Below are 19,635 nucleotides of genomic sequence, written 5' to 3'. Positions count from 1 at the left end.
TGCCTCTTATCCGCTCATCATTCCCTTATGCCATAGTTTGTACATCTCAATTGGTTATAAGCCTATTACTCATATAAGTCTATTTCATTACTCTTATTCATAATTTCAGGAAATGTTGGAATTATTTAATGTTTTTGCTTAATTTGTGTGTTATATTACACTCATGTGCTTTTCTTGAGGAGGAAGGGGTACGATATAATGTTGTTGGGTCTGTAACCATGTATGCCAAAGAAAGGTCTCTTCCCATTCAAATATTTTTAATAGACATGTGATTCCAGTTGATATCGCAAGGGTTGTTTTGTTTATGCATTACGTATATTGTCTATAAAAGTGGATCTTCATGATTGTATTTTCCTTCCTTTTGAGACCACACGGGCCTAATAAAATACTTCAAATGGTAAGCAAACCACTGACTCTGGGTCTCTGTCTTTCTCCCTCTGTGTGGTGACTTAAAGAAGAGGAAAGTTAAGGCCACAACATCTTGCTGAATGAATCTGAATTTCTGTCGGTGTCCGTTATGTAAGTGTTGAAGAAATAGGCCTACCTCATCGCAGCTCGTTTGTTTGCATTTGCTTATACTTAATTATAATAGAACAACCATTATGAATTTACTGAACATAAATGTAATAATGTTTGTGTATGGTTCAAAGGTCAAAACTCATGTCGACATTCATTATTATTGAAGGAGAATGCGGTTCTTCTCGACTCACACAAATCCACAAGGAGTCAAAAACACATTTGTTTAAGCAAGTCAGCCATAATCAGCTATGGTTTTTAAAAAGGCAGTAAATGAGGCTGAAGGAACTGTTTCGCTGCCAGACAAGGCTCTATTGATGTGTGGCATGTGTAGCGGTGGTAAGGATCTACTCCATGGTGCTGAAAAGAAAGCTCTGCAGTTGGGACAGCTTTATGTAGGCCAGAACAGTTTGTGAGCACCGTTTGTCACCTTCATAGGGCAATTCATGTATTCTTTAGTGTTGTGCTGTGGCTTTGCAGGCATGCATAAAAAAAAAGAAAAAATGGAGTTTGCCAAAACAAGATTTACATGCTAAAATCGCCACTGAAGGGAAGGACGTGGATCAGAAAACCAGTAAGTATATGGTGTGACCACCATTTGCCTCATGCAAAGCGACATCTCCTTCGCTTAGGGGAGCTGTTGATTGTGGCCTATGGAATGTTGTCCTAGTCCTCTTCAATGGCTGTGTGAAGTTGCTGGATATTGGCGGGAACCGGAACACGCTGTCGTACACATCGATCCAGAGCATCCCAAACATGCTCAATAGGTGGCATGTCTGGTAAGGATGCAGGCCATGGAAGAACTTGGGACATTTTTAGCTACCAGGTATGGTGTACAGATTATTTTGACATGGGGCCGTGCATTATCATGCTGAAAACTTGAGGTGATGGTGGCGGATGAATGGCACGACAATGGGCCTCAAGATCTCTTCATGGTATCTCTGTTCATTGAATTGCCATTGTTGAAATGCAATTGTTTTTGTTGTACAAAGCTTATGCCTGTCCGTACCATAACCCCACCGCCACCACGGGGAACTCTGTTCACAATGTTGACATCAGCAAACTGTTCGCCCACATGACGCCATACACGCTGTCTGCCTTCTGCCCGGTACAGTTGAGCCCGGGATTCATCCGTGAAACGCACACTTCTCCAGCATGCCAGTGGCCATCGAAGGAGAGCATTTGCCCACTAAAGTCAGTTACGACGCCGAACTGCAGTCAGGCAAGACCCTGGTGAGGACGACGAGCACACAGATGAGGTTTTCGAAGACGGTTTCTGACAGTTTGTGCAGAAATTCTTCGACTCTGCAAACCAACATTTTCCTCAGCTGTCTGAGTGGCTGGTCTCAGACGATCTCACAGTTGAAGAAGCCAGATGTGGAGGTCCTGAGCTGGCGTGGTTGCACATGGTCTGCGGTTGTGAAGCCTGTTGGACATGCTTTTCTATGGTAGAGAAATTAACATTACATTATCTGGCAACAGCTTTGGTGGACATTCCTGCAGTCAGCATGCCAATTGCACACTCCTTCAAAACTTAAGACATATGTGGCACTGTGTTGTGTGACATAACTGCACATTTTAGAGTTGCCTTTTATTGTCCCCAGCACAAGGTGCACCTGTGTAATGATCATGTGGTTTAATCAGCTTCTTGATATGCCACACCTGTCAGGCACATGGATTATCTTGGCAAAGAAGAAATGCTCACTGTTACACTCGTACCTTGTCTGTCCTGTGCAGTTGAGGCATTAGAAGTCGTGGGCGTGTTCCAGGGGATCAGTTTTTATGAAGTTGGTACAAATTGGTTAGACATCTTCTTCAACCAGTTAATTGTACACGTTTATTTTGAAATTAATAAGAACAACTTTAATCAACAATGGCAGCTCAAGATTCACAATAGTGTTTAGTTTGTTAAAATAGAGACCTTGAAAATGTTTTCTGTTGAAAAATAAAAAACTTAAACTATAATTATTGATTATCTTGGCATAGATCGGCGACACACAATTGGCACAGCGTCGTCCGGGTTAGGATTTGGCCAGGGTACGCCGTCATTGTAAATAAGAATGTGTTCTTAACCGACTTGCCTAGGTAAATAAAGGTTAAATATAAAAATAAAATAAAAACTAAATAAAAGGATCTCTCTGGTACAAACAATATATTTTGAAAAAATGTCCTTTGTCTGGGCTCTGTCCATTTTATTGCCAAAAACCATGTACAACAAACTACAAGGTGTTTCAAACCTGATAAAGTTTTTCCACATCACACACCATTAGAGCTTTGTTAACAGACATATGACAGTAGTTGTCATGTATCAGAAAAAATCATAAATTAAATTTCTTAGAAATTAAAAGAGATTTCACTGAAAATTAAAGTGTGTCATACGTTTTCAGACTTGAAAAGAAGAATGACAACATCCCAGTACCGAGTCGACTCTACTGGTAACCCATGTTATCGTTTGTGTATTGTGTATTATTATTTCTCTGTATTGTTCGGAAGGTCCTGTAAGTAAGAATTTCACTGTTGTTTACGAAGCATGTGACAAATGAAATTAGATTTGAATCCCAAATAAATGGACATTTTTACATGTAACCTTTATTTAACTAGGCAAGTCAGTTTTAAGAACAAATTCTTACTTACAATGACAGCCAACCGGGGAACAGTGGGTTAACTGCCTTGTTCAGATTTTTTTAAATGTATTTTTAATTTAACTCGGCAAGTCAGTTTAGAACAAATTCTTATTTTCAATGATGGCCTAGGAACAGTGGGTTAACTGCCTGTTCAGGGGCAGAACGACAGATTTGTACCTTGTCAGCTTGGGGTTTGAACTTGCAACCTTCCGGTTACTAGTCCAACGCTCTAACCACTAGGCTACCTGCTGAAAACCATCTAACTTCCTGGTTCGATTTGGTTTCTTATCTTTTCCATTCATTTGGGGGTGAAGGCATATAACTAAATCTACACAAATCAAATCAAATCAAATCAAATTTATTTATATAGCCCTTCGTACATCAGCTGATATCTCAAAGTGCTGTACAGAAACCCAGCCTAAAACCCCAAACAGCAAGCAATGCAGGTGTAGAAGCACGGTGGCTAGGAAAAACTCCCTAGAAAAGCCAAAACCTAGGAAGAAACCTAGAGAGGAACCAGGCTATGTGGGGTGGCCAGTCCTCTTCTGGCTGTGCCGGGTAGAGATTATAACAGAACATGGCCAAGATGTTCAAATGTTCATAAATGACCAGCATGGTCGAATAATAATAAGGCAGAACAGTTGAAACTGGAGCAGCAGCACGGCCAGGTGGACTGGGGACAGCAAGGAGTCATCATGTCAAGTAGTCCTGGGGCATGGTCCTAGGGCCGCGGTTCAGTTGAAACTGGAGCAGCAGCACGGCCAGGTGGACTGGGGACAGCAAGGAGTCATCATGTCAGGTAGTCCTGAGGCATGGTCCTAGGGCTCAGGTCCTCCGAGAGAGAGAAGGAGAGAATTAGAGAACGCACACTTAGATTCACACAGGACACCGAATTGGACAGGAGAAGTACTCCAGATATAACAAACTGACCCCAGCCCCCGACACATAAACTACTGCAGCATAAATACTGAAGGCTGAGACAGGAGGGGTCAGGAGACACTGTGGCCCCACCCGAGGACACCCCGGACAGGGCCAAACAGGAAGGATATAACCCCACCCACTATGCCAAAGCACAGCCCCCACACCACTGGAGGGATATCTTCAACCACCAACTTACCATCCTGAGACAAAGCTGAGTATAGCCCGCAAAGATCTCCGCCACGGCACAACCCAGGGGGGGGGGGGGGGGGCGCCAACCCAGACAGGATGACCACATCAGTGAATCAACCCACTCAGGTGACGCACCCCCTCAGGGACGGCATGAGAGAGCCCCAGCAAGCCAGTGACTCAGCCCCTGTAATAGGGTTAGAGGCAGAGAATCCCAGTGGAAAGAGGGGAACCGGCCAGGCAGAGACAGCAAGGGTGGTTCGTTGCTCCAGAGCCTTTCCGTTCACCTTCCCACTCCTGGGCCAGACTACACTCAATCATATGACCCACTGAAGAGATGAGTCTTCAGTAAAGACTTAAAGGTTGAGACCGAGTTTGCGTCTCTGACATGGGTAGGCAGACCGTTCCATAAAAATGGAGCTCTATAGGAGAAAGCCCTGCCTCCAGCTGTTTGCTTAGAAATTCTAGGGACAATTAGGAGGCCTGCGTCTTGTGACCGTAGCGTACGTGTAGGTATGTACGGCAGGACCAAATCAGAGAGATAGGTAGGAGCAAGCCCATGCAATGCTTTGTAGGTTAGCAGTAAAACCTTGAAATCAGCCCTTGCTTTGACAGGAAGCCAGTGTAGGGAGGCTAGCACTGGAGTAATATGATCAAATTTTTTGGTTCTAGTCAGGATTCTAGCAGCCGTATTTAGCACTAACTGAAGTTTATTTAGTGCTTTATCCGGGTAGCCGGAAAGTAGAGCATTGCAGTAGTCTAACCTAGAAGTGACAAAAGCATGGATTAATTTTTCTGCATCATTTTTGGACAGAAAGTTTCTGATTTTTGCAATGTTACGTAGATGGAAAAAAGCTGTCCTTGAAATGGTCTTGATATGTTCTTCAAAAGAGAGATCAGGGTCCAGAGTAACGCCGAGGTCCTTCACAGTTTTATTTGAGATGACTGTACAACCATTAAGATTAATTGTCAGATTCAACAGAAGATCTCTTTGTTTCTTGGGACCTAGAACAAGCATCTCTGTTTTATCCGAGTTTAAAAGTAGAAAGTTTGCTGCCATCCACTTCCTTATGTCTGAAACACATGCTTCTAGCGAGGGCAATTTTGGGGCTTCACCATGTTTCATTGAAATGTACAGCTGTGTATCATCCGCATAGCAGTGAAAGTTAACATTATGTTTTCGAATAACATCCCCAAGAGGTAAAATATATAGTGAAAACAACAGCGGTCCTAAAACGGAACCTTGAGGAACACCGAAATTTACAGTTGATTTGTCAGAGGACAAACCATCCACAGAGACAAACTGATATCTTTCCGACAGATAAGATCTAAACCAGGCCAGAACTTGACCGTGTAGACCAATTTGGGTTTCCAATCTCTCCAAAAGAATGTGGTGATCGATGGTATCAAAAGCAGCACTAAGGTCTAGGAGCACGAGGACAGATGCAGAGCCTCGGTCCGATGCCATTAAAATGTCATTTACCACCTTCACAAGTGCCGTCTCAGTGCTATGATGGGGTCTAAAACCAGACTGAAGCATTTCATATACATTGTTTGTCTTCAGGAAGGCAGTGAGTTGCTGAGCAACAGCCTTTTCTAAGATTTTTGAGAGGAATGGAAGATTCGATATAGGCCGATAGTTTTTTATATTTTCTGGGTCAAGGTTTGGCTTTTTCAAGAGAGGCTTTATTACTGCCACTTTTAGTGAGTTTGGTACACATCCGGTGGATAGAGAGCCGTTTATTATGTTCAACATAGGAGGGCCAAGCACAGGAAGCAGCTCTTTCAGTAGTTTAGTTGGAATAGGGTCCAGTAAGCAGCTTGAAGGTTTAGAGGCCATGATTATTTTCATCATTGTGTCAAGAGATATAGTACTAAAACACTTGAGCGTCTCTCTTGATCCTAGGTCCACGCAGAGTTGTGCAGACTCAGGACAACTGAGCTTTGAAGGAATACGCAGATTTAAGGAGGAGTCTGTAATTTGCTTTCTAATAATCATAATTTTTTCCTCAAAGAAGTTCATGAATTTATCACTGCTAAAGTGAAAGTCATCCTCTCTTGGGGAATGCTGCTTTTTAGTTAGCTTTGCGACCGTATCAAAAAGGAATTTTGGATTGTTCTTATTGTCCTCAATTAAGTTAGAAAAATAGGATGATCGAGCAGCAGTAAGGGCTCTTCGGTACTGCGCGGTACTGTCTTTCCAAGCTAGACGGAAGACTTCCAGTTTGGTGTGGCGCCATTTCCGTTCCAATTTTCTGGAAGCTTGCTTCAGAGCTCGGGTATTTTCTGTGTACCAGGGAGCTAGTTTCTTATGAGAAATGTTTTTAGTTTTTAGGGGTGCAACTGCATCTAGGGTATTGCGCAAGGTTAAATTGAGTTCCTCAGTTAGGTGGTTAACTGATTTTTGTCCTCTGGTGTCATTGGGTAGACAGAGGGAATCTGGAAGGACATCAAGGAATCTTTGTGTTGTCTGTGAATTTATAGCACGACTTTTGATGTTCCTTGGTTGGGGTCTGAGCAGATTATTTGTTGCAATTGCAAACGTAATAAAATGGTGGTCCGATAGTCCTGGATTATGAGGAAAAACATTAAGATCCACAACATTTATTCCATGGGACAAAACTAGGTCCAGCGTATGACTGTGACAGTGAGTGGGTCCAGAGACATGTTGGACAAAACCCACTGAGTCGATGATGGCTCCGAAAGCCTTTTGGAGTGGGTCTGTGGACTTTTCCATGTGAATATTAAAGTCACCAAAGATTAGAATATTATCTGCTATGACTACAAGGTCCGATAGGAATTCAGGGAACTCAGTGAGGAACGCTGTATATGACCCAGGAGGCCTGTAAACAGTAGCTATAAAAAGTGATTGAGTAGGCTGCATAGATTTCATGACTAGAAGCTCAAAAGACGAAAAACGTCGTTTTTTTTTTTTTGTAAATTGAAATTTGCTATCGTAAATGTTAGCAACACCTCCGCCTTTGCGGGATGCACGGGGGATATGGTCACTAGTGTAGCCAGGAGGTGAGGCCTCATTTAACACAGTAAATTCATCAGGCTTAAGCCATGTTTCAGTCAGGCCAATCACATCAAGATTATGATCAGTGATTAGTTCATTGACTATAATTGCCTTTGAAGTAAGGGATCTAACATTAAGTAGCCCTATTTTGAGATGTGAGGTATCATGATCTCTTTCAATAATGACAGGAATGGAGGTGGTCTTTATCCTAGTGAGATTGCTAAGGCGAACACCGCCATGTTTAGTTTTGCGCAACCTAGGTCGAGGCACAGACACGGTCTCAATGGTGATAGCTGAGCTGACTACACTGACTATGCTAGTGGCAGACTCCACTATGCTGGCAGGCTGGCTAACAGCCTGCTGCCTGGCCTGCACCCTATTTCATTGTGGAGCTAGAGGAGTTAGAGCCCTGTCTATGTTGGTAGATAAGATGAGAGCACCCCTCCAGCTAGGATGGAGTCCGTCACTCCTCAGCAGGTCAGGCTTGGTCCTGTTTGTGGGTGAGTCCCAAAAAGAGGGCCAATTATCTACAAATTCTAACTTTTCGGAGGGGCAGAAAACAGTTTTCAACCAGCGATTGAGTTGTGAGACTCTGCTGTAGAGCTCATCACTCCCCCTAACTGGGAGGGGGCCAGAGACAATTACTCGATGCCGACACATCTTTCTAGCTGATTTACACGCAGAAGCTATGTTGCGCTTGGTGATCTCTGACTGTTTCATCCTAACATCGTTGGTGCCGACGTGGATAACAATATCTCTATACTCTCTACACTCGCCAGTTTTAGCTTTAGCCAGCACCATCTTCAGATTAGCCTTAACGTCGGTAGCCCTGCCCCCGGTAAACAATGTATGATCGCTGGATGATTCGTTTTAAGTCTAATACTGCGGGTAATGGAGTCGCCAATGACTAGAGTTTTCAATTTGTCAGAGCTAATGGTGGGAAGCTTCGGCGTCTCAGACCCCGTAACGGGAGGAGTATAGACCAGAGAAGGCTCGGCCTCTGACTCCGACTCGCTACTTAATGGGGAAAACCGGTTGAAAGTTTCTGTCGGCTGAATGAGCGACACCGGTTGAGCGTTCCTACAGCATTTCCTTCCAGAAACCGTGAGAAAGTTGTCCGGCTGCGGGGACTGTGCCAGGGGATTTATACTACTATCTGTACTTGCTGGTGGCACAGACGCTGTTTCATCCTTTCCTACACTGAAATTACCCTTGCCTAACGATTGCGTCTGAAGCCGGGCTTGTAGCACAGCTATCCTCGCCGTAAGGCGAGTACAGCGACTGCAATTAGAAGGCATCATGTTAATGTTACTACTTAGCTTCGGGTGTTGGAGGTCCTGACGAATCGTGTCCAGATAAAGCGTCCGGAGTGAAAAAGTTGTGGGTGGAAAAAAAAAATATATATATATATGTGTGTGTGTGTATAACAACAGTAATTAAAAAGTAAAAACCGTAAAATTGTCAGGTAGCAAAATAGGTTGGCAACAAAACGCACAGCACAGCAACTCGAAAACAGGTCTGCAAGTTGTGACCAGAAGTTGTTGTGATTTATCTTCACAGACTTATTCAGTTCTGAACATTTCTAACTTGGACCTGAGAGTGTAATGTTTGTAAAAAGGGCGTAATAAATAGTTGATTTGAATTTGATAACGTGATAGCGTTCCATAAAAATGGCCATTGAACAGATTCCCAGATTTCAGACTGTAGCAAGAGCCGTGACCTGAGGGGTGTCCTCTTGATATAGTCTCTACCTTCCAACAACACATTTTACACAACGTGCATTGTTATGTGTTCTCAGTCACTGGCAATATTTATTCTGTGAGTTCGCAGATGTCTCTTCAGACTTGCTGCTAACTTCAAGTAAGTTCCACACACATGACACTGAACTCCTTCCCCCGTATGAGTCCTCATATGCACTGTCAGGTTTCCCTTGAGGTTGAAGCGTCTGCCACATTCGTTGCAGCAATGTGGTTTCTCCTGTGTGTGAGTCATCATATGCTTTGTCAGGCTTCCCTTCTCGCCGAAGCACTTGCCACATTCTTTGCACTGAAACGGTTTCTCCCCAGTGTGAGTCCTCGTATGCTTTATCAAGTCTGACTCGCAGTAGAAAGCCTTGTCACATTCTTTGCACGGATGCGATTTTTCCCCAGTGTGATTTTGCCTATGCAGTTTCAGACGGCCTTTTGTCGACAAGCATTTCCCACACAAATCACATTTAAAAATCAGCCCTGTATGCAGATTAACCATGTGATTTTTCAGGCTTTCCTTGTGAAAGAAACGTTTGCCACATACCGTGCAGCGATGTGGTCTCTCCACTGTGTGAATCTTCATGTGTCGGGTCAGGTATCGGTTTAAGGCGAAACACTGGCCACATGTATGGCACATGTATGGTCTGTCTTCACTATGCCTTAAAAGCCGGTGCCTTTCCAGACCACTTGCTGTCGCAAAGTATGTTACACACACGTCACACTTCGGATCCGTCAACTCACTGGTTTCTTTTCTTGGCCGTCCTCTTCGTCTCTTTGACCCCGACAGAGGTATTCTCTTCTCCACTCCGTGCACTTTTCCGCCATTACTTTCATCATTGTCACTTTCTGGATTTACTTCCGAGGGGGGCTGATAGTCACTGGTTGATTCTGATTCTCTGTTGCCGTCACCATCAGATTCTTTTTGGTTCTCTACCGTTATGATGTTGAAAGAGTTCCAAGTAGACTCCTCGGTATCAGACTCCACTGGCCCCAGATAGGAGCTCCACTCCTGCTGCCCAGAGTTAACCTTCTCTTCAGAGACAGTGAGCCGCTGGAGGTCTGGAGGAAAGGAGAAAGGATGAAAACTTAAAATGCTGAAAAGAGACAAGAAATAGGGCTCTACCTCTATTTCCTGTCTTGTTGTGTCAGATGTAAGTGAAGTTACATAAAAAAATGTATTTGAAAACCAGCTATAGGCTAAGGCTAACAAAGGCTGAGTACTGAGGCTAGCTGAGTACGGTGGCAATCCAACAGTTGATGTTTGCTTGTGAATTTTTTATTCATTGGACTGAACACGCATGATGCGTCCCAGTAAATAGCCCAGGTATTATCAACTTCACATCACCTACCTTACCTAATAAATCAGACTTTTAAACACATTCTTCATATACAGTCTGAAACTAATGCTTGGGTAAATCAATATGAATTCAATCGCTTTTTGACAGTGTACCTTTTGATTTAAACAACAAAAACTTTCCATACATGTTTGTCCACGGAAGAAGTGGCAAAACATTCAGAAGATCAAGGTGCTCAAAGTTGACCCATTTTGCATACCCCACCATACCATGAGACATCCATGTCTTCTTCACTGGAAAAGATACAAAGATACAGGCGTCCTTCCTAACTCAGTTACCGCAGAGGAAGGAAACCGCTGAGGGATTTCACCATGAGACCAATTGTGACTTTAAAACAGTTAGAGTTTAATGGCTGTGATAAGAGAAAACAGAGGATGGATCCCCAACATTGTAGTTACTTCACAATACTAACCAAATTGACCAACCTGGTCTCAAAACATTTCATATTATTCTGTATGTAAATTAGAGAAACAGCATGTTGCGTTTGGTATGGTTACAGATGGCCACTTAAGACAAAAAAAAAAAGTGTTTGGTCGGGGTGGATCTGTGGGCATACAACGCGAACGTCTAACAACTCAAAGATTGTCAGTTCAAATCTCATCACAGACAACTTAGCATTTTTGCTACTTTTCAACTACTTATAGTGCATTCGTGAAGTATTCAGACCCATTCCCTTTTTCCACATTTGGTTAAATTACAGCATTGTTCTAAAATGGATTCAACAAAAAATAATCCTCATCAATCTAGACACAATACCCTATAAAGACAAAGCAAAAACTGTTTATGAAAATAAAGAAATACCTTGACCTTGGTGATTGTATGAGTATAATCAGATTGAAAACATTAGGATTGAAAACATTAGGAAATGTTATTGACATTGAACAGATTATATAGCCTACTAAGCAGATGTGTAACAAATTGTGTTTAATTTGTAGCATAGGCCTATGAATTGGGCTGATATGTTGTTGTGCTGACTATTAGCTGAGAAAAACAAACAGGAGTTCCCATACCTGGAATAAATCAAATTTACTTTCACCCCTGAAAATACAGTTGAATCACGTTTTTGATTGCACTGGGCCTTTAACCATTTTAAACGTCAACTCAATAGGGTGATGTCAGTTGGACGTCCCAAGGATCTCGGATTACTTTTAGTCAGTAGCTAGATAACTATGTGATTAAGTGATGTATTACGCAAAGCCTCTCAAATCAAATGACACAAATTAGGCTACAATGTAAAATGAATGTCAAATAGAGAGACGTAGTCACAAACCTGCTAATCTATGCAACTTTATCTCTGGTTTGAAAACCAAATCCAGCAGTCTTCGTAGACGTGCATTCGCCCGTTCCAAACGGGATATTTCTTCCTGATACTCTGCGATCGTTTTTTTAACTACTACAGATATCTCCAAAGGAATTGCTGTTAATTTTTCGTTGAGAAACACATTGAGCTGCTGAAGTTTAGACATTTTTGGGAGCAAAGGGATTAGTGGGAGAATGTATAGTTATTTGCTATTCAAGTGTCACTATAACTACGGGTTTGAGAAACAGGAAATTACGTTTTCTTATTTGCATTTGTTTGGCGGATCGCAACAAACTGGAAAGTTGCACACACCGCCGCTTACTGTACTGGAGTGTGAGTCCAGTCACGGTCTACCTACACAACTATATTCTGTTACCAAAACCTGTATAAATCCCTACAAACCTCACCCCCTACTCCAAACCCCATCCAACCTGTCTGACCCATCAAACAAACCCTCCCTACCTAATTCATACAGTTCACAATATAATAAACCCTATGTCCAACAGTTTCCTTTACCATACACCCATCACCAGTGCTTAATTTGAGCCGGATCCTGTACACATCTCCGTATTGGAATATTTCGTTCCGGGAGCTATTTGGCTGGATCCGGTACCTCTCGTGACATGAAAAATAATTGGCACTTTTTTTGCAACGTAAAGATTATAATTAAAGCGATTAAAGTTAATTATAGTGGCCTCTTCGTTAATTGTCCCCACGGGCCTGATATTCTAAAAGTTGAGTCGGCCCGGCGCGCCTGTTCTCACACAGAACTAGAATGAGATTCACTTTCAATTATCTCTCGTCCTCTCTCTGCTCTGACAGACATGAGCCTGCAACTCTAATTTCTCCAGCGTTGCACCTTTCGGTTACTGGCTCAACGCTCTTATCCACTAGGCTACCTGTCGCCGATTGCATGGCTGTGTGCTTGATTTTACACACCTGTCAGCAACGAGTGTGACCAAAACAACACTAATTTGAAGGGCTGTCCACATACTTGTCTATGTATAGTATATAATAATTTGTTTTCTATCCATGGAATTAGTTTACTGTGCCACCAGGATGGAGTTAGAGTTTCATGTTTTTTACGCATATAAAGCTATTTATTTTAGTCTATTCAAACAGACCCCATTTCAGAGGAAACAAACACATTAAGATCAGGTATGGTCAATTAGTGGGCGTGGCCAACACACCTGAAAACACGTAACAATACTGAGAACGTAATTGATGTGTGTTTTTAAATAATATTCTTAAAACTAAAGTTTTCGTAACGTTATCGGGAAATATGAAAACATAACTTCAAATAGAACCACGAGGAAATGTTATGCTGATGTATGGAAATTCCCTCAGAACGATGTTGTTTCTTAACATTCTTGGAACAATTTGAGAACATGACTTTAAATAAAACCCTGAGGTGACTTGTAGGAAACGTGAAGATAATTCTCAGAACATTATGTGCTTGCTGGGAAATTTCTTATTTTCAAATATTTGAATACAAACTGATGTTCCAATGTCAGTTTAGGTTTGTGTGACACCGATTAAAATATATGGTATCAGATTGTATGTATAGAACATGTTTGGGAGTCCTCGAACGATTTCCATTGGGAATTGTTTATGCCTGTTGCCGCCAGGGGGCGTAGAAGGAACACCAAGTGTGATACGTTACAAAATTGTATTTTTAACAGTAAAAGACGATTGCTCCAAAGGGTGTTATTGAACAAAACTTTCCATGCATATTTGCCCATGTTAGAAGTGGTCAGAAAGTAACTTTTTGGACCTGAATGTCAAAACATTTAGGAGATAGAGGTGCTCAAAGTTGACTCATTTTGCAAACCCCACCCTAACATGAGACATCCATGTCTTCATCACTTCAATTTTGAAAAAGTTTACAAAAAGGGTTGCCAAACAATTTGATAATTTCTTGAAAAAACACCCAGTTTTCATTAAAAACAAGTATGTCGTTTTTTAACCTTTATTATATTGTCTAAAAATGTGTGGAATCAGATTTTTTTTCTCCATTTTTGCATATGTTGTAGCTTTGGCCCTATTTTACATAATCTGAGGTGTTACTGTTGTGCCCTCCATTGGATGAGACACAATGTGCTCTTGAATACAGGGTGGATGTCATGTTTTGGCTGGTAAATGTATTGAAAGGGGAATAAAATGGACATTTCACATTTCAAATGGTAGCATAAAGATGGTTGGTCCACACATCAGAGAGTGTTGACTTCAATGGGAATATCAGTTGTTTTAAATTATACTATCAATATTCAATAGGAAACGTAATGTAATTGCTGAAATATACTTAAGTATTAAAAGTAAAAGTATAAATCATTTAAAAGACAGCACCAATTTCTTGTTTTTAAAACGTAAGGATAGCCAGGGGTACACTCCAACACTCCAACATTATTTACGATGCATTTGTGTTTAGTGAGTCCGCCAGGCCAGAGTTCTCTTGATAAGTGCGAGAATTTGATCATTTTCCTGTCCGGCTAAACATTCAAAAGTACTTTTGGTTGGCAGGGATAATGTTTGCAGTAAAAAGTGCAATATTTTATTTTTTTTAGGAATGCAGTAAAGTACAAGTTGTCAAAAAATATAAATAGTAAATAGATCAGAAAAAAACAACTTAAGTACTTTACACCACTGATTAAACGGGATTTCTAAAAAACAGGTACTCATCGGATAATGTCAGATGACCGTTTGATGTTATCAACCATGTAAAGGAGCACAAGACTGCTTCTATACTGTTGATTCTGATGCTGAGAAGGCGTTCGACAGAGTGGAATGGAATTTCCTGTTCTCTGTTTTGCAAAAATGTAATATGGATGCTAATTTCAACAAATGGGTCAAAGTGATTTATTACCAGTCCCAGAGTTATGGTCTCCAACCAAAGGTTTAAGTTCCCAAGAATTTCCCCTGAGTAGAGGAACCCGGCAAGGCTGTCCTCTGTCTCCTCTTCTCTTCTCAATGGTGGAGTCCATACGTTCTAATGAGACTCGAGGTCCTGTTATTGCAGATCAGGAACATAAACAGAGGATATTATATTGCATGTTGTCAATCCATTCCACATATCGTTGATAGTATTGTATGTTGTCAGGAGTTGTAGAATGAATAACCACATCTATATCTATCAAAGGAATAATTGCTAAAATGTAGTGTACATTATCAAGACAATGTGAATCTGCCTTTAGCCCTCTTCAAAGGATGTGGGGAAATGATTTAGGCATGGAATTTGATGAGGAGGTATGGCTTGAAATCTGTAATAAGATGCACTATGCACTTACTAGTTTCATATATTTCAAGAAACTAACTACAAAATAATTTTCAAGTTTTATTTGAATCCTGTTAAATTAAATCGAATGTTCTTAGACACCTCACCAAATTTGCCCAAAATGTTGGACCGAAAAAGGAACCTTTTTACACATATTTTGTCAATGCGGCAGGGTAGCCTAGTGGTTAGAGTGTTAGAGTAGTAACCGGAAGGTTTCTAGTTCAAATCCCTGAGCTGACAAGGTACAAATATGTCCTTCTGCCCCTGAACAGGCAGTTCTTGAAAATAAGAATTAGTTCTAAACTGACTTGCCAAGAAAAATAAACATGCAATATACTAATAGAATTGGTACAATCTTTGGTTGTAGATAACTATTTCATACTTTGCAAAGAAAGCATTCTTGTTTGTTGGAAAAATTAAAACCATCCCACTTTTCAATTGTGGTAAAAACAAGTTGCAGATTTTTTGCCATTAGAGAAATTGACAATGAACAGTATTGTGGTCCCGCAATCCTGAAAATATGGTCTCCTTTACCATCCTTTATTGGAAAACATTTTTAAAAGGTGTTTGGGAATCCTGAGACCCAGCGAGTATCCTTGGTGGTAGGTAGCCTAGCGGTTGGGGTGTTGGGCCAGTAACCAACCGAAAGGTCTCTGGTTTAAGCCGATGAGCAGACCAGGTGAAAAATCTGTCGATGTGCCCTTGAGCAAGGCACTTAACCATAGTTGCTCTGGATAAGAGTGTCTGCTAAATGACTAAAATGTATTATGACATTTTATCTGCTGCTATTTGTTACCAAGTTATGATGCTAACTGTACATTATGATGCTAACTCTACATTATAATGCTAACTGTACATTATGATGCTAACTGTACAGTATAATGCTAACTGTACAGTATAATGCTAACTGTACATTATAATGCTAACTGTACATTATGATGCTAACTGTACATTATAATGGTAACTGTACATTATAATGCTAATTGTACATTATAATGCTAATTGTACATTATGATGCTAACTGTACATTATGATGATAACTGTACATTATAATGCTAACTGTACATTATAATGCTAATTGTACATTATGATGCTAACTGTACAGTATAATGCTAACTGTACATTAACTGCATTTGCCACTGATAATTGTACCTGCTGCTATCTAGTATTTTAATTTGTTAATTTATATATATAATTTATGATATGATTTAATTTGTAAAAAATGTTGTCTTTATAATTGTCATGGGGAAAAAAACATAAAAAATAAAATAAAATAAAAATGAAACGACCCCAAAGCAAATAATGAGGTGGAAAATATCCATCAATGTAATGACCAAGTCAACATGAGGCTCATCAAAACATCTGATTGGCATCAGTGCTAGTTGTAGAATATGTCCTAAATGGTACCCTGTTCCTTATAGACAACTGAGATCTCAGCTTTCCTTTGTATTCCCGAGTGGCGCAGCGGTCTAAGACAAAACATCTCAGTGCAAGAGGTGTCACTTGAGTACCTGGTTCAAAATCAGGCTCCATCATATCTGGCTGTTAGACCAGTAAGATGTTGTCAGGGTTTGGCTGGGGTAGGCTGTCATTGTAAATAAGAATTTGTTCTTAAATAATCAAATGAGGTGACAGAACAGCACTTTTTATTTGAGTGTATTTTCATAGATATCTGTTTTACTGTTTAGAAATGAAAGCCCTTTATTTTCCCCCGAAGATCAAGCTAAAACTTTTGGGATATATATAACAGCTTATTTTGGTTGTGTTTCAGATGACTTTTAATGAATTCAGAGGTCGTTTTAACTTTTTTTCACGCAGAAAAAAAGATAAAACACATTAAATATCTTGCTGCATGTTGTAAACACAGATCTGAAATGCTTCGTATTGTAATTTTTTCAGCATCAGACTCATTTTGCGCTACTGGAATTCGTAATAATTTACGTCAATTGACAGTTGATAGTAGGATCGGATGATAGGCTTCAGGCTGCTCATGATCGAAAAAAACGGAAGTGTTTTAATATAGATGTTGGAAAAATACCTCCCTGCACTTTCTCATTGAAAAAAATCAGCATATTTGGACCAGCGCGCGGAGGGTTGTGCGCGTGCCATCTCTGTGCCCGTGCCATCTCTGTGCCCGTGCGTCCTCAATTTGCAGCGGGCAGCCACGAGCCTCGTTACTGTCACTCAGCCAGAATGCCCATCCGTTTTATATTTTCCCCCTACCCTTGCCCCACTTGTTAGATACTATGCACGTTGACAGCAAACATCATCGCCGTGTGATTTATCTGATCAGACCTAAAACATGCAAGGAAAAGTTATCGGGGGAAATTATGAAGCGAGTCTACAGAAATACTGTTTCTCTCTATCCAATCAGAGCAGCAGGATCTACGTACAGCCCGGCCTTCTCTTTACAGACAGGCAAACTAGCCAGTTGAGTTATTTAGACCACGTAGAACCTTGCACTTGACTGACTGACATGAGAAAGATACTTGATGGCTCCTGAAAAATGTATTTTTCTTCCGATCTCAGATAATTACAAAAAAGTACTTGGATTATAATCGTATCCTGAAAATAGCACATATCCCTTAGATACTAGTTTTGTCCGAACAGGATTTACAAACCGGCATGCTGACAGCTCTGACTGACCTGTACCTACTTTTCTCTGGTAGCCTACTTTTCTCGGTGTAGCCAGTAAAATGCAAGGTTAAGTTCTAGCAAAACATTATGAAATGTAGATGTCTCCATTCTTTCTATGATAAATATTAGAAATATGGCCACCATGCATCGTTTTTTAAAATGATGCATGCCAGCAAAGCCACTACACAACACTAAACAATACATTAATTGCACTATATTGGTGACAATCGATGCCCACAATTTGCTAGGGCCTACATAAAGCTGTCCCGACAGCACCATGGCATGAATCCTCAACACTGCTACACCTGGCTATCAGCAGAGCCTTGTCTGGCAGAGAAACAGTTCATTCAGCCTCATTTACTACCTTTTAAAAAAAACATAGCTGATATGGTTGACTTGCTTAAACAAATGAAATGTGGTTTCTAATTACAATTGAGAAGTACAAACTATGGCATAATGGGATGACGGACAGATAAGAGGCAATCTGTAATTTCAATGAAGACATTAATGAGTGAGCTAAGACGGATGTAGTTAATATAACTATTTGTTTAGCCCATTTGAAATTTACAGCAACAGAATTCAGAACATGGGCTGTTCTTACCATATTCTCCCTGTACACCAAGTCAGAACCGTAGTATAAATAAAGGGGGCATATAAGCAAACAATGAAAGCTTTTACAATATTAGATGATTACATTTCTCTAAAACAGGCTATAGACTACATCTGCACCACCAGGTCAGAACAGTAGGCTAAGTTATGAGGGGGAAAGGGACCGACTTTGGGGAGGCACATGGGTTACTAATAGTTTACTACACAACATACACTTAGTATTACTTTAGTATTACTTAGTATTACTCACTTAGTATACATATCTCCCTGGCATATTGCATTTTATGCAGCAGCATACAATACATGTTTGGACTCACCTTGTTGTGATGTGCTCACCACAGGAAGGTGGAGCCTTGTGAGCAAATCTTGTCATCTAATTTGTCATCAAAATCTGTCATTCTCTGGATTTATGGTTCTTTCAAGACTACTGAGAACTCTGAAAAAAACCAAGTTGAATCAGGATGTCAGTGATCTTCAGGTCGGAGCTCTAGAAAGAGGCCTGAGTTCCCTCTTAGAAAAGAGACCCTTAAACCAAGACTTGGACCACAATGAATAGCAGGCTAGTGATTGCTATGCAACGCTTGCAGTTAGCCACTGATTCCTTCCAAACCACTCATTGTTGAATTTGCGATTTTCAACTTGTGGTGTAATATTTATGTCCAATGGCCGATACGATTTATCTACATTTATCTACATTGTTGAATTGACTCATGACGATGACTGTTTGTCTAGCTTGCTAGCTACGATTTTGAGTCCAATCAAAGCTACTGTAGATATAACGTGATTTGACGTCATTTTATCTGTGGCCAATGACATTGAGCCTTCTTGGATGGGCACTTCTAATGCAACTCTATGGCAGCACCCAAGGGACTTGAACGTTCGAGCTCTCCTCGTAGATTAGAGAACATTACCAACCCCTACTCTCCATATGTTCTGCTGGCTGCCCCACCGCCACAGAAAGCACTGAGCGAGGCTGAACCACCTGCATTTTGGAGTGGCCTTACTTAAGAAAGCAGAAAAGAGACCATGTGTGTATGCGGCTTTATCAACTCAATTATTATTATTTTTATTATTTTATTATATATATATATTTTTTTTTTACATTGTTTGCAAACAATACAGTATCTGATACGTGCTAATGCCCAAATAACATGCAAAACAGACAACAGCTAAACATGTGGGGCTCCCCATCTCCCCTGAATGACGGGTCACCATTTAACGTCTGTGTTTTTGCATGTACATTGATATTTTAGTATTTAGGCAAAAAACATGAATTACTACAGTATTTACGCAACCAACTGTTTTTCTAACAACATTGTCCAGGTTCATTCCATTTTAATTCAGTCAATTCAGAGAAAGAAAAATCAATTCAAGAATTTAAAATCTGAACAGGATCATCAGATCACAATCTGTTCACAATGTGTATTTCGATCGTCTACACACCTACAA

The 19,635-nt window shown here is 40.7% G+C and overlaps 1 protein-coding gene across 1 annotated transcript; it reads right to left on the bottom strand.

Moving 5' to 3' along the window:
- Window positions 1-8,804: 8,804 nt before the first annotated feature.
- LOC135556697 (zinc finger protein OZF-like) lies at window positions 8,805-12,021 on the bottom strand. The gene is made up of 2 exons (XM_064990084.1): window positions 11,640-12,021; window positions 8,805-10,073 (listed from the first exon to the last, which is right to left on the bottom strand). Exons 1-2 carry the CDS (start codon window positions 11,833-11,835, stop codon window positions 9,061-9,063), a joined length of 1,209 nt encoding a protein of 402 aa, XP_064846156.1. The 5' UTR covers window positions 11,836-12,021; the 3' UTR covers window positions 8,805-9,060.
- Window positions 12,022-19,635: the final 7,614 nt, after the last annotated feature.

Source organism: Oncorhynchus masou, chromosome 15 (genome assembly GCF_036934945.1).
Source record: "Oncorhynchus masou masou isolate Uvic2021 chromosome 15, UVic_Omas_1.1, whole genome shotgun sequence".
In the NCBI taxonomy this organism is placed as follows: Eukaryota; Metazoa; Chordata; class Actinopteri; order Salmoniformes; family Salmonidae; genus Oncorhynchus; species Oncorhynchus masou.
This window is presented reverse-complemented; position numbering and strand designations above follow the sequence as displayed.